Source organism: Frankliniella occidentalis, unplaced genomic scaffold (assembly GCF_000697945.3).
Source record: "Frankliniella occidentalis isolate FOCC.00 unplaced genomic scaffold, Focc_3.1 Scaffold60, whole genome shotgun sequence".
Taxonomy (NCBI): Eukaryota; Metazoa; Arthropoda; class Insecta; order Thysanoptera; family Thripidae; genus Frankliniella; species Frankliniella occidentalis.
Window position 1 is genome coordinate 452,170 of NW_026267190.1, and position 14,049 is coordinate 466,218.

Sequence of the window (14,049 nt, forward strand, 5' to 3'; positions counted from 1 at the left end):
TTTTTTTGCTCAGGGCTTGGGTAATGAAGAAGTACTGCGATATGTCAAAGAGGGTGGTGTGATGGAGGCTCCAGAGAACTGCCCCACTCAGTTGTATGACTTGATGAGGAAGTGTTGGCAGTTCAGACAATTGAATAGACCATCGTTCTTCAATCTTGTGGAAATGCTGCTACCTTATGCTGAAACTGTTCCTTCATTTAGTGCCCGATCCTTCTACCACAGTCAGGAAGCAATGGAGATGAGACACCCTCCTGAGCCTGGGCGAGCCCCTCTTGAAGAAGCAGAAACTGACATGGATATTGAGGCTATTTCACCTACAACTCCTTTAAGATGTGCGGAAAGTGAGGAGCAGGTAAGCACTCTAAAACCTTTCTAATTGTTATTAAAGAACAAAAGCAGAGGTCAGTGTCTGGGCTACATTTGTAACTGTGGGACTTGTGCCAAAAATATAATTGTTTTTGAGCCGAGGCCAACATCATAACAAAAGGGTTCTGCTCTCGTAACGAGAAAAAAACACGGGGTTAATAAGGCCCTCCTCCTATGGGGCATCAATATTCACCAACTTACTAAGTTCCACTTATTCAACCAATTCATTTGAATTATTTTTTTTGTCTATTTGTTTCTATAACAGCCTGAACCAAGTGTTATGCCGGCTCCCGCTCCCAGTAGTTATGCACAGTACCATAAAGCTTACTCAAGTGATTCGAGTAGAGACAGCAAAGCAAGTAATGGCAGCAGTGCAAATGTTAATACCGCCAATGGCTACATTCATGATTGGCATCGTCATGGAAATGGTGCTACAACTCATACCGCACATCCTCCTCATGGTTCGCATCATGGACCACCACCAACTCTCAAGACTACAGAATGTTGATGTGTGGGTGATTTTTAGCAGTCTACTAAAGAGATTATTTGTTTCCTACATATGTGCTAGCCTACAGCCGACTGCTCATACTCAGCAAGTCTGTCATCAACCCATGACAACCTGCGCCAAGCCTTGCGCTTAATTGTGCCGTTCAGTACAAGTACTTTAGCAGTCTGCGTGCCACTTTTGATTTTACTTTTGTTTTCTGGTCTGTGTATAGTTTTATTTTGTTCTGTTTACCACATTTCTGGATATTTTGTGTGAGTATGATAGATGTAATATTATTTATGATGATTATCTGTATTTATTATTTGACTTAGGTTTTTTTTTTTAAGAGTATGCCCTGTTTGTACAGCCTTCCTCCTTGAGGACATTATGCACAACTTTAAACAAAATGTATCTTTTAACCTATTGAATTATGGCTTTTACTGCTGTGTGAGGGTGAGGGCGCCGATGTGATGTTCTCAACATGTGAACGGAATTATTTCTTGGGAATATATTTCCAGTTAGTGTGTGCGTATTATTGCCCCTGCAGTGCTTTCCTTATGGCCAATCATTATAAAACTTTATCCTAGAATTGTTTGAAAATTCTGTTGACATATTTAAAGTGTTTTGTTTTATTCTACTGCTTGTAACCAAGACATCATTTTAAAGAATGATACTTTAGATTTGATGTATTTTTTTAATTTAATTGTCTCAAAAAACCTGTAAATCAGCCGGCAAACCTTTTTTCTATGCTTAAGAGTTAGGTTTATTTAGCGATGGTCATAAGGTTTAGACCAGATTCCATCACCTGTTTACTCAAACCATTGTAACAAATTGATCTGATTCTAAGTAAACAATCAACAGTTATGACAGTTAACATTTGTTGATTATTATTTTTTTTTAATTTTTATGAAATATATTACTTTTTAAGTTGAATGCTGAGTGGAGCAGGTTAAGTTGATTGAACTTTGGTTCTACTGGTTGATGAGATCTGGCCTTTAGAATGCACTTGTATGTATATCCTTTACCTGTTGCTGTTTCAGCCAAATATTTTTCTCTTTCTGTGATACTGTTCTCATGTAGACTCTTTTTTGATGTGTAGGACATAATTTTATGGTTGTGTGCAATGTGAAAGTGTCATACAAGTCGATACCCTAGACAATGAGCAGCTTTTTGGCCATATGACTATGCCCAGGTTATTTGTTCCTACACCATCTCAATATTTATTGTTAATCTTAATATTAAATTAAAATTCCATACCTTATTCAGTGGTCAACCTGACTGTTTACCTTTCTTTGTGAGCAGATTGTGTGCCTCCTTTTGGTGCAAATAGTTTGAATGTTTCTTGCAATCTTTTCTTTTTAACTATTGGTTTACATGTACTGAACATAGATATACTAGACCTCAGTGATGGCCTTGGTACATGTTTTTAAAACTGTGCCTATTGTCCCCCCCCCCCCTTTTTTTTTGACCAGTGCAGGATACTCCTCCGAATGAGGCTTATTTATTACCGTATTCACTGTTATGTAGGATGTTGCTATTTCATTTCATTTTGATATTGTATGGATGTATCAGGCCCCGGTATCATGTTGTTACCCAGAGGATGAAATCACTAAGCTTATCTGGGCCCTGACATTAAACTAGACTCCAAGGGATGGGAAAAGCGACTTGTTCACTTCATACCACTTAACTTAAATAACTGAAGCAAAGTAGCTTATATTCTAGTGTGTATGGCAATTTTCTCAAACTCCCAGTTACTATTTGAGAATTGCTAGTCTTAAATTATTTGCAATGAATTTTGGAGAACAGGAAACTAAAAAAAATGGACTGAAGTATCATTTTTGCTTGGTTCTCATAGCTTCTCTTCAATGAAAAATCTGTTTAAACAATAGTTGCCTTAGTTTTTTCTATCAAAGCCAAGAAAAGGCAACTCTTTTGTTAGTTTCTTATCAAACCTTTTTCATTTTCACTTTTGTTTGGAGCTATAGGCACAACATCTAAAACTACTCTTTTTTTTAAAGTACTTTTCTTTCTTGAAAACAAATCTTGTTTTAGTCTAAACAAAGCCCCTTAAAAAATTATTTTAAACTTTGTATGGCAGGTTTTACTCAAATTCTATTATATAAGGTATTTCAGCGTGAATCCTGAGGGTGTTTTATTTCCCGTTTTATAGCCCTCAATAACTTGAATCATAAATTTCTTGTACCTTTATTAATAGCTCAATGAAGCTAGCTTAGTGAGCTTGATGCTCCTTCAACTATCAAGCTTCTCACTATCACCAATGTTGATTCATGTCAATCATTTGATTCATTGGCAGTTTATTCAGTTCAGTGGTTTCCTGCACCCAGAGCTCTTTTATGCCAAAGTCTTGTTGAATATATATTACTGCAGATACTGTGCCTCCAAAGTACAGTCAATTTCCGTTAGTGCGACCCCACTGGCACCGCGGCCCAAAAACGTTATAACGGGGAAATCGTTGTATCCGATAGCATTAAGAAGAAAACTAATGCCATGGGACGGCGGAAAAAATCGTTATAACGGGGAAATCGTTGTATCCGGGGGTCGTACTAACGAGTTTTGACTGTAATGTATTCCCTCAATCCCCTAATTCTAATATTAATTTTACCCTTTGCCATCATAGAAATGTGTGCTGGACTGATGTGGACTGACAAAGCATTGCACTCCTTCTTGATTTGTACAAGTATACATTTCTCTTGCTGCTGGTCACTTTAGTAGTTTTTGTGAATAATGTTGGGTTCAAGTTCTGCATAAGTATGTAAGAACTTCTTTTACAATCTTATCAGTTTGTAAACATCTTGTACTAACTGTCCATGACATATGTAGACAGCAACTAAATTTGAAGTTGTCTTACTCTTCAGTTTTTTTTTCTTTTGCTTTACTTCTTGTCCATTTAACATTTGAAATGCAGACAAAACTTCAGTACTCATATGTTTTGCCTTTTCCATTTTATGATTTTCTAGATTTCTATTCTACCTTGTACTCAGGAGCTTTTTTGTGTCATACTTGGATGCATACATATGCCAAATTACTTTCATTCGTATAATATCATCCTGTCTAAAAGCACTTCACAGAGTGAAAAGGTGAATTACATCTTAATTCTAGTATTTATTACTTTGTATGGTACAGTATGATAGTTTCAAAATATTTTTGTATAATCACCCAGCTCACTATAGAACAGTAGAAAAGTGTAAAATATATTTTGTTATAACTGATATTGCTTTAAGACAGGAAGGTGATTCATGATTTTATTTGGCATGTACCTGCTTGAACTTATTACCTCTTTTCACCAGAAGCAACTAGGTTGGCTTCAGACTGACAATATAGAGTTCAAATTGCTTGGCCTAAATCTTTCCCTCTCTTATTATAATTATTATTAATGTTGTTACGGTTATTATGTAATTATTTATTTTTTCATACTTGTATGAGAATATGTGTTGCCATTCAATTAACGAAAGCTTTTGATACAGGGTGCTCACTTTAAAGTTGTATTATATATTTGTTAACTCTTGTGTACTTGCAGTGCTTCTTTTTCCATTGCTCTGTTCCAGTAGTTGGAGAACATGTCAATTGTACCACTTTCATGCCACCTGCATTGAAATTGTAAGCCTGCATGTTTCTTTCAAACAGAAACGTTCTTGGTTAGTCTGCAGTCTATGTAGAAACTGTTTCTATTGTTAAATCACTATGGTGATACTGCATGACAGTGGTACATTTAGTTACTGGAAACCTTTTTGGTATTATCAAGCAATGGCTAATGCTGAACAATCTTGTCACAGACTTTAACAATATTTGTACAACTCAGGTGCCTTTGGCCACTTGGTATACATAATCTATGTTTACCAATCTTAGAATATTTCTTAACCAAAGGATGCCCTTTGTAAGTGAATAATGAATAGCAGTTGGTGGTTGCGGAGATCAAAGAATCGGCTCAACCGGCACAATATTAATCCCTTGTGTCAATATTCAGGAGAAGCAGTGTGTGGACTTTTTTTATTGACTTGAAATTTATAAATTTTAATTCAAGATTTTAAGTCCTGCAATTTTAGTATCGTGTCAAACTGCAGTTTGACTTGAATGCTAATATTGTTTAGTTAAATAAATTCAATATGGTCTTTTGAATAGTAAAATATTAATAAATCTCAAGTTCCTGATCTGTTAACAGAAACGTGTCTTAGGTGTAGATTCATTCCATAAGAATCAAAATGTCCAATAGGATATACTTTATGATGTAAGTGCCGCTGATTTGTGTTATACATTGAGCTCAAGGGCCCGAATTCAGCCACTTATTATATTACTCAGACTGATTGTAAATATTTATGTGTAGACTATTTGTACATTGTATTCATCATTTTTAATTATATGTCCATTGTATACGATGTGATTCACAAAAAGTGAATTGAATGAACAAATGTGTAAAAAGTCATTCCATAAACCAATACTAAGTTAATGTAGTTTTAAAAACAATCTTGTAAATTTTTCCAACAGTATTCAAAGGGGCTTGCAAATGCTTACTTATAATATATTGTACATAAAGTGATAAATGAGAAATTAACTTGTACCTGTGCATTTTATAAACATCACCCACCATCACAGAACATCACATTTTTCAGAACCTCGCAACAGAACATAATACAGATGAAGTTACGGATGTTGCCATGATACCATGATGATACAGCACAGATCGGGCGTGAGGAGAGGGATCGGGTCAAGTTGCGGCCAGGGTCAAGTAGATAAAACGCCAGGGTGTCAACTGTTCGCTAGAATTCGCTCATTCGCTAGGTCAAATATCAATTCATCACGTTCGCTCTAGCAGAGGAGGGAAGGCCCAGGTGGCCCAGGTCTTCCGCAGTGCTTCCTGTGCCCGCCCGATTGCCATACCAGTTATTTATGTAAGTGGAATTGGATAGGAAGATTCAAAAGCTTAAAATATAAAAAGTGCAACGCAGATAACTACTTGTCAATCAAATATCTTTGACAACTGTCCGCTCATTCCAACAAATCACAGATCGTATGACGAGCAAACCCTCCAAACTGACCTATCAAGACCGATGAATTTTTCATTCTTCGTCACCTATAGCAGACGACACCACAGAAGCAAAACAAAAGCAGAAGGGGCCTCACCCACCACCCCTCTACTCACCGTCGTTGCATGTCAACTCTATTTTGAAAGCGGAAAGCGTGACGAATTATGTATTGATTTACTCTGTCTGGCAATACCACTAACTCCGTAGTTATTCTATCAATGAGTTTACGTCCTACGGGCTATGAAGAAGTCAAAAGGCAAGTGAATCTTTTCTTTCCACTTTTCCAGTGTTTGATAGTACACGACTCCTCATTTCGGAATGTAGTTTTCAATATGATTAAGTTACGTAACATTTTGTCATCCTTTGCATTGTCGAAAATGAGAGCGAAAGAAATTATTGATCAGTGGAAACTCGACTTATTTCAGAGATGACTCTGTTTCTTCCCATATTCTAGTTTGGAGGAGGAAGAAGTTCTAACCTGTAGTGTTTACATATACTCCAGCCCAGCAGGCTCTGGCCTTTGTTTGGTTTGTACTGCACTCTTCTGATTTTTTAAGTCTGTAATATTTTTATCCATTTCAGTTAAAATTGCTATGCTCTCACGCTGTTTTGGAGAAGCCGCATTGTTACAAACCCTTCAGTCTCCATCAGACAGTGTTACTTGCTGTGACTTTGGAGCAAATTTTCTATTTGCTGCTGGTTCAAGGTATGTTCTCTCTCAAAAATGTTAATTAAATTTCTTGATTCTCTAAGATTTTTATATATTTTTAAAAAATCTAGCTTATAGTAACACATTTAATTAAATGTGTGTCAGAACTTCCCTGTTTACACACAGCTGCTTGTATCTAGAAGTTGCGGAGTTCCTAAATGATTGTAAATAATTCAATTTTGTTTCCTTAGTGATAAGCTAGTTCGGGTATGGGAATGGATAAAAGGGCAAGGCTTTGTAGAAGCCTCATATTCCCCCCTAGGTGGTCACAGATATGCTATTACCAGTGTTCGGTTTTCACCTCTGGGTACAATGCTGGCAAGTTCCTCATCAGATGGAAGCACCGTGTTGTGGAATGCAAGGGTAATGATACAGTAAAGTTTTTCTTGCCTAGCAATTTTTATGTTTTTCTTATAATTGTGTTCTGTTTTGGTCTTAAAGACAGGAGTACGTATTCACACATTTGTACAAACAAATGGCTCAGCTGTTAGATTAAGCATATTTGCTCCTAATTCTACATTTCTTGTGAGCTCTGGTGACGATGGTTCCATTTGTGTCTGGGATATCCTACGACGCACTCTGGTCAGGTAAAGCACTTATTTCCACACTCTGACTCTCATGTATATTCTGTCTTAAGAGTTTTTCCTGTTATTTTCATGTATTTTGACAGATCATTACCAGCACATGATGCTACTATTCAAGCCATGTCATTCAGCCCAGACTGTAAATATCTCTTGACTTCAGATACAGTTGGGGTCTTAAAGTTATGGAAAGATTTAGTTGAACCTCACAATGAATTAGAAGATTCAGCGAGTCCCACTGACAGTAACGAGTGTCTTGTGTCAGTAGTAGAAGATGCTCATGACCTAGGTGTCACAGGTTCAGATTTTGCTTCAACTCAAGAGACCCCAGGTTTGTTTATTTCTTAATGTGCTAGTTTTGGTAAATGGTCGCAATAAGGCACCAGCAACTATTTCAATGACAGTGTAACACGTTTATCAAGGAAATTAAAAATAAGATGTACGTTTTTCACAGCTGACAATGTTTTGGCCACACGTTACACACTTGCAACATGTGGAAACAATCATTTGGTGAAGGTATGGTCATTTGTTGTTATGCATCCTACAAAGCAGTGGAATCCTCCCCATTCCCCAGCCTCTGGATCAGGACGACAAAGCCTGGTTCCCACCCCTGAACTTGGTAGTCCGGTCAGTCCAAACAGTCTAGGCCCTCGAAGAGAAAATAGCTTTAGAATTCGAGATAGTAAAAGAGAAAGCAATGAGAGCTTACGAAGAAGAGGAAGTAGCGTAAGGAGGAGACACAAACAGTGTCAAGTGTCTCTCAAGCTCACGTTAGAGGGACATGGATCTGATGTCACATGTGTTCGATTTAATGCAAGTGCCACCCGACTTGCTTCTTCCTCTCTTGACAAAACTGTTAGATTGTGGGAGGTAAGTCAGATAATTGTGTACCAATTTATGTTGTTATATTTTTCTTTTTGCTGGGGTGTATTATGTTTTGTCATGTAAATTTTCTGCCATCAGATACAAAGTGGGACTTGTCTAAGAGTACTAGAGGGTCATACAAGATATGTTGCTTGCTGTGTATTTTCTCGTGATGGATCCCTCCTAGCATCTGGTTGGTTAAAAATTTAAAACATGGATCTGTTCAAACCGAAATTTGTGTGCCGCATTTGGTGTTTATTTATAGCCTTTTTTCTTTCAGGATCTAATGACAAATCTATTCTTATGTGGGATGTAAAAGGTAAACTTTCCCTAGACACTGATCTTGCACCATCTTTAAGTGCTTTTCGTGACAAACTATCTGGTTCTAGTTTTGATAGTACTGGTGGCCCCGTAAGTTTTTATGTTGTAATTTTTTATTATCTTACTATTTATCATCTATCTACACTCGGGTACATTTTCAAAAACTGTTTTAAGAGGGTCAGTTGGTAAAAAATGACTTTTTAAGCACTTTCTCTTAGAATTAATCCTTTTCAGACCCTTCAAAACAGAAAACAATCAATATGTTGTTTAATTTTGTTTTCCTATTGTTCATTAGACTGAAAGTATCACTCGATTGATCAGATTGACACGTTCTTATGGTATAGAAAGCATGTTAGAACTGACATTGGTGTTTTTCTCTTAAAAGATTTGTGCACATGATTTCTCCGACAAAAATTTACTTACAAGTCTGGACAAAGGTTTTTTTAGAATCAGTATCACTACGGATACAAATTGACACAGGGATTTGGTTGTGACTTGAAAAATAGAAGAATGTCAAACTAAACAACTTTCAAACTTTCTAGGTTTTGTTTTTCAAAAAAAGATATTTAACTTTCTTCTATTTTACAAGACACAACCAAATCCCCGTATCATTTTGTAGCCCTGGTAATACTGATTCTAAAAAGCTTTTGTCCAGATTTTTAAGTCAATGTTTGTTGGAGAAATCTTGGGCGCAAACTTTTGAACTGAAGAACAGAAATGTTAGTTAAGACATGCCTTTAGTACTATGAGGATGAGTCAATCTGACTTATTGAATGTTATTTTAAGTCTAATGACCTACATGCAAACTATATTTCAGAAGTCGGGAAGAATGGTCTTACAAGGATTTATTCCTGAAAAAGTGCTCAAAACCTCTTTTTTTACCAACTGAACCAATTTTAATATATGTAAAAATTTCACAGCCTGATGTGAGCGCTTTGGAAGGAGGGCCCAAGTCATCTGAGTCTCATGCAGAGCTCCGTGAAGTTCAACTTTTACAAAGAATTGAGTCTCCTAATGGTGCTGTGAATACATGCGATTTCTTTGGGAACAACTTTCTTGCGTTCGGTGGCGGGTAAGATCAAAATTAAGATTTAAATTTTAAATCTAATTAGCATATGTATTTTCTAATCTATGGTTTACTTTTCAGGGACAAAATGGTTCATATATTTTCTAAGTCTGATAGCTTACGGTTCCATGAAGTTAAAAATGTTTCGCCAATCGAAGCACATGCATTTTCTGTGAACCAAGTGGAATTTTCACCTTGTGGAAAGTATGTAGCCTCCTGCTCGGCAGATGGATGTGCTGTTCTCTGGGACACAGAGGTAAGTTCAGAAACTTTGAGGAAGGGAAATTAATGGAACAAAACTTTGTTCTCTATTGTGATCTAATACCTGACCCCTATAATTTTGCTTTTAGACAGGCAAGCGAGTCCCTGGTAATTTTGGTACGGGTCGCAATGCTATTCGAACTTGTCGCTTCTCACCAGATGGAAAATTACTTATATGTGCAGGCGACGATCAAACAACCAGTGCGTGGCGTACAGACACTGGAGAACTATTTTTGTAGGTTTTGCAGGCTTCTCATACATTTTTGTAAACATTTCTAACATTACAGGACTTTTATTATTTAGATGATTTATTTCTATAACAGGTCGGTTGAAGGGCACACTGAAGCAGTCACAGCTCTAGCAATCTCTCCAGATAGTCAGTTTTTGGCAACTGCATGCAGTGGTGGGCACATAAGAGGCTGGGCTGTTGCTTCCATCTGGGATCATTGTTTAATGTTACAAGAAGATGCACATGATTTAGGTGTTCAGAGTTGTGACTTTTCACCATCAGCTGGTATGCATGGTGTGTATAACTGCATTTGAATTAAACTAAAAAAATATTAACATACTAAACACTTTTCTGGAAAAATCAACATTTATAAATTTATTGTTTTAGGTTCAGAGAACTATTTGCTAGCGTCGTGTGGTAATGATTCTTTGGTTAAGTTGTGGAAGGTAGTAAAGGATATATGCATACCCCCAATAACATCTTCACTTTTGCTGAGCACCCCACCGGCGCCAGCTAGCCCACTGCGTTCTCCTAAGCCCCCTCCCGGTGCTAAACTTGTACGAACTTTAGCGGGACATGGAGGCAATGTAATGTGTGTTAGGTTCACCCCAGACTCAGGCGAATTTCTTGTTTCTACTGCCTCAGACTCTACAGCACGTATATGGAGTGTGGTGAGTTGTGAAGCATTTCTTTCCCTCCAGGGTTACCACTTGGCATTGGCATTATTGACCGCACTCCCCCTTCGGTCCAATCAATCAATCAATCAACAAAAATACCTTACTAATGGAGTTTCTATCTATCCTTTTTAGCATTTAGGTGATTGCCTTTTTGTGTTGGAAGGTCACAACAGGCAAGTTACATCATGTGCCTTATCAGCAGACTCTTCACTTTTAGCAACTGGTATGAGAAATGATACATTTTTTTCTAATTTGCTCCAAAAAAAACACACATTCTTTTGTGCGTGTTTGTGTGAAAAAAAAAGTATGCTTGCATGCATTAAGGCTTCTCTTTTTGTTTTTTATATTTTATTTATATTTATTTTATAGGCTCAAGTACATTATGTTTTTACTGAATTTACTATTAGGTAAGTTATAGTCTTGAAATCATTTCCCTCATTAAAAAAAGGAACCCCACTGCTTATAAATAATGTTACCTTATGTACTTGAATGTAAGGCAGCATGCTATGCTGCATTATGGACTGAAATACTGGCGAGAGGGTCCTATTTTGCTTTGGTTGGTTTATACTAGCAGAATACATCCTGGCTCCCAGCACTACTGTCAATACAATAACTAAAAATTTTATACAGTATTTGAGATCTTTTAGCTCTTGTTCAGATCTTTTTCAGATAACTGATAATCTAACAAATTTTTTCTCTCCTCCAGGGTCATTGGATAAAGCTTTAATATTGTGGCTCCTCCCTGAACATTTGGTTTATCAAAGTGTTGCTGCTTCCCGCCTTCGAGGTCAACCACTTTATGTTCGTAATTATACTTCAATGAAAATCACTAATAATAGTCTTTTACATAGAGCAGCTTTCATTAATCAATTAAATTTCAAAAACCAAACAGGCCCTTGATTGGACTCCTGCTGACGTCATATCTTGGCTTAAACGGACTCTTTCCTTCCCAATTGCACCAACTATTTCTGTGACTGAGAATCTAGATGGTTGTCAGATTCTAACCCTGCCAGAAAATGAAATTGCTTCAATTTTATCTATAGGTAATACAAAATCTATCCTACAAATTATTGCAGAGAATACCATCCTTGCATTACTCATGTTCCTGTTAACATAAATTATAAAAATTGTTTTATCATTATGCATTAAAAATTGTTTTATCATTATGCATTATGATTTCAGAGGATCCAGAACAAATCCATGAACTAACATTACAACTGAAATGGTTAAGACATGAGGAACTTAACATCTGCCTGCCGGAAATTTCAAGTAACTCTGACGTACCTCATGAATTTTTGTGTCCTATCACACGGGAGGTGATGCGTGACCCAGTGGTTTGTGCAGGTAAAAAATGTTAAAAATTTTGCCCTCTGGCATGAATATTGGTTTCAGTGCAATTGATTAGAGTTTCTATTAATTGTGTTTGTAGATGGTTTCACCTATGAACGGGCTGCAATAGAAGAATGGTTCTTAAGTGGGAAGTTGACAAGCCCCATGACCAACTCAACCCTGCCCAGTTTAGCCTACCGGCGACATTCACAGCTGAAAAGAGCTATCTCTGAGTTTTTATATGATGATTCATCAGAACCAAACACAGAATGAAGGCAATTTAATATACCACTCTTGTACTATGCTTGCGGTCCGCGGGGTAGCTCGCGCAAAGACCGTCTAATTATTGTGGCGGAGGGAGGCGTTGCCACTTAAAACCAGTAGCCTGCCCCTAATGGGTACGCAGTCCCGAATGGAACCGTGCGGGCGGGTTGCATGCGTAGTACAAAAGTGAGCGGTGGGAATCAGCCACCTGGTACAATGATTTATCTTAGAAATTAGAAAAGATTGACTCAAACTCAAAGTATGATTTACTTTGGATGAACTCCTCTTGCTCTAGTCAGATTGCCTTAGCCAAAAGTGTTCAGAAAACTGCTTTGTCAAATACCCCTGACAAGTGCCATCAATGTGACTTGCTGTCAGTAACTATAATTGAGGTTGTCCTTGTACCTGTGATATCATTTGAGATGTTGATTTAAGACAAAGTCTCAGAGAGAATTATGTACAAAATAACTTAAGGTAAACTTCAAATTTATATGGAAATATGATGAATGAAATCTCCAACTCTAAAATGTAGTGATTCACCATATAAGCAAGGTCCCTTGTAAATGTGATATTTTGATGCCAGGACGGAAAATACAAGGAATTACAGTGAGAAGTGCAGTACATAATTGTATGTTACGATCAAGATGTTCCCTATTGAATTTAAAGTTTCTAGATCTAAACTTTTATTACTAGAATTTAGATTATGTTTCCTGTCAGTCAATTTCTGTGGTTTTTCTGGAGAAAGATAAAACAACACTGGTACTAGGTTCCATAATAACTAATTTGTCACATAAAAGAAAAGTTTTTAAGTGTTACTTAGATAGCTAAATGTATTGAAAGCTTTTCACCTATTTTAATCAACCATTTTCGCACTCTTGATTATGTATGATTGAGAACAGTCTCAAACACCACCACCTACTAAGGGCTTCAATTGAATTTCAAGCAAGTGTTTGTCTTAAAGTCCCATGTTAAATATTCTTGAAAATATTACATTGTCTATTTGAACTTATTTCTCAAATTTTCTCTTCTATTTACTTATTTATTTATTGGCTTCAGACTGACAATATAGAGTTCAAATTGCTTGGCCTAAATCTTTCCCTCTCTTATTATAATTATTATTAATGTTGTTACGGTTATTATGTAATTATTTATTTTTTCATACTTGTATGAGAATATGTGTTGCCATTCAATTAACGAAAGCTTTTGATACAGGGTGCTCACTTTAAAGTTGTATTATATATTTGTTAACTCTTGTGTACTTGCAGTGCTTCTTTTTCCATTGCTCTGTTCCAGTAGTTGGAGAACATGTCAATTGTACCACTTTCATGCCACCTGCATTGAAATTGTAAGCCTTCATGTTTCTTTCAAACAGAAACGTTCTTGGTTAGTCTGCAGTCTATGTAGAAACTGTTTCTATTGTTAAATCACTATGGTGATACTGCATGACAGTGGTACATTTAGTTACTGGAAACCTTTTTGGTATTATCAAGCAATGGCTAATGCTGAACAATCTTGTCACAGACTTTAACAATATTTGTACAACTCAGGTGCCTTTGGCCACTTGGTATACATAATCTATGTTTACCAATCTTAGAATATTTCTTAACCAAAGGATGCCCTTTGTAAGTGAATAATGAATAGCAGTTGGTGGTTGCTGAGATCAAAGAATCGGCTCAACCGGCACAATATTAATCCCTTGTGTCAATATTCAGGAGAAGCAGTGTGTGGACTTTTTTTATTGACTTGAAATTTATAAATTTTAATTCAAGATTTTAAGTCCTGCAATTTTAGTATCGTGTCAAACTGCAGTTTGACTTGAATGCTAATATTGTTTAGTTAAATAAATTCAATAT

The 14,049-nt window shown here is 36.6% G+C and overlaps 2 protein-coding genes across 4 annotated transcripts in view; both read left to right on the forward strand.

The window, feature by feature from the left end:
• Positions 1-5,429, forward strand: part of LOC113206117 (insulin-like receptor) — a 70,986-nt gene extending 65,557 nt beyond the window's left edge. For both annotated transcript variants that reach the window (XM_026422044.2, XM_026422043.2), the window contains exons 19-20: positions 14-352; positions 632-5,429. In XM_026422044.2, coding sequence (XP_026277829.2) covers positions 14-352; positions 632-874 — 582 coding nt within the window. In that variant the 3' untranslated portion in view covers positions 875-5,429. The remainder of the gene's footprint in view (positions 1-13; positions 353-631) is intronic.
• A 499-nt stretch (positions 5,430-5,928) lies between these two features.
• LOC113206106 (uncharacterized WD repeat-containing protein alr3466-like) lies at positions 5,929-13,201 on the forward strand. Of its 2 annotated transcripts, XM_052267892.1 has the most exons (18): positions 5,939-6,151; positions 6,478-6,601; positions 6,796-6,967; positions 7,046-7,191; positions 7,275-7,516; positions 7,640-8,055; positions 8,149-8,242; positions 8,330-8,460; positions 9,291-9,442; positions 9,518-9,692; positions 9,787-9,932; positions 10,021-10,220; positions 10,314-10,597; positions 10,736-10,826; positions 11,310-11,404; positions 11,496-11,646; positions 11,786-11,947; positions 12,033-13,201. In XM_052267892.1, exons 1-18 carry the CDS (start codon positions 6,136-6,138, stop codon positions 12,203-12,205), a joined length of 2,970 nt encoding a protein of 989 aa, XP_052123852.1. In that variant the 5' UTR covers positions 5,939-6,135; the 3' UTR covers positions 12,206-13,201. The 2 variants fall into 2 exon arrangements, 1 of the variants encoding a protein (XP_052123852.1); XR_008011200.1 differs by lacking the exons at positions 11,786-11,947; positions 12,033-13,201 and adding an exon at positions 10,973-11,010 and having other exon boundaries at positions 5,929-6,151; positions 11,496-11,549.
• The last annotated feature ends 848 nt before the right edge of the window (positions 13,202-14,049 follow it).

What these genes read in the sequence shown, in the direction of transcription:
- LOC113206106 (XM_052267892.1), top strand. An exon ending in TTCAACTCAAGAGACCCCAG is followed by an intron (nt 7,517 to 7,639) that starts GTTTGTTTATTT and finishes CGTTTTTCACAG; the next exon opens with CTGACAATGTTTTGGCCACA. An exon ending in TGGATCCCTCCTAGCATCTG is followed by an intron (nt 8,243 to 8,329) that starts GTTGGTTAAAAA and finishes TTTTTCTTTCAG; the next exon opens with GATCTAATGACAAATCTATT.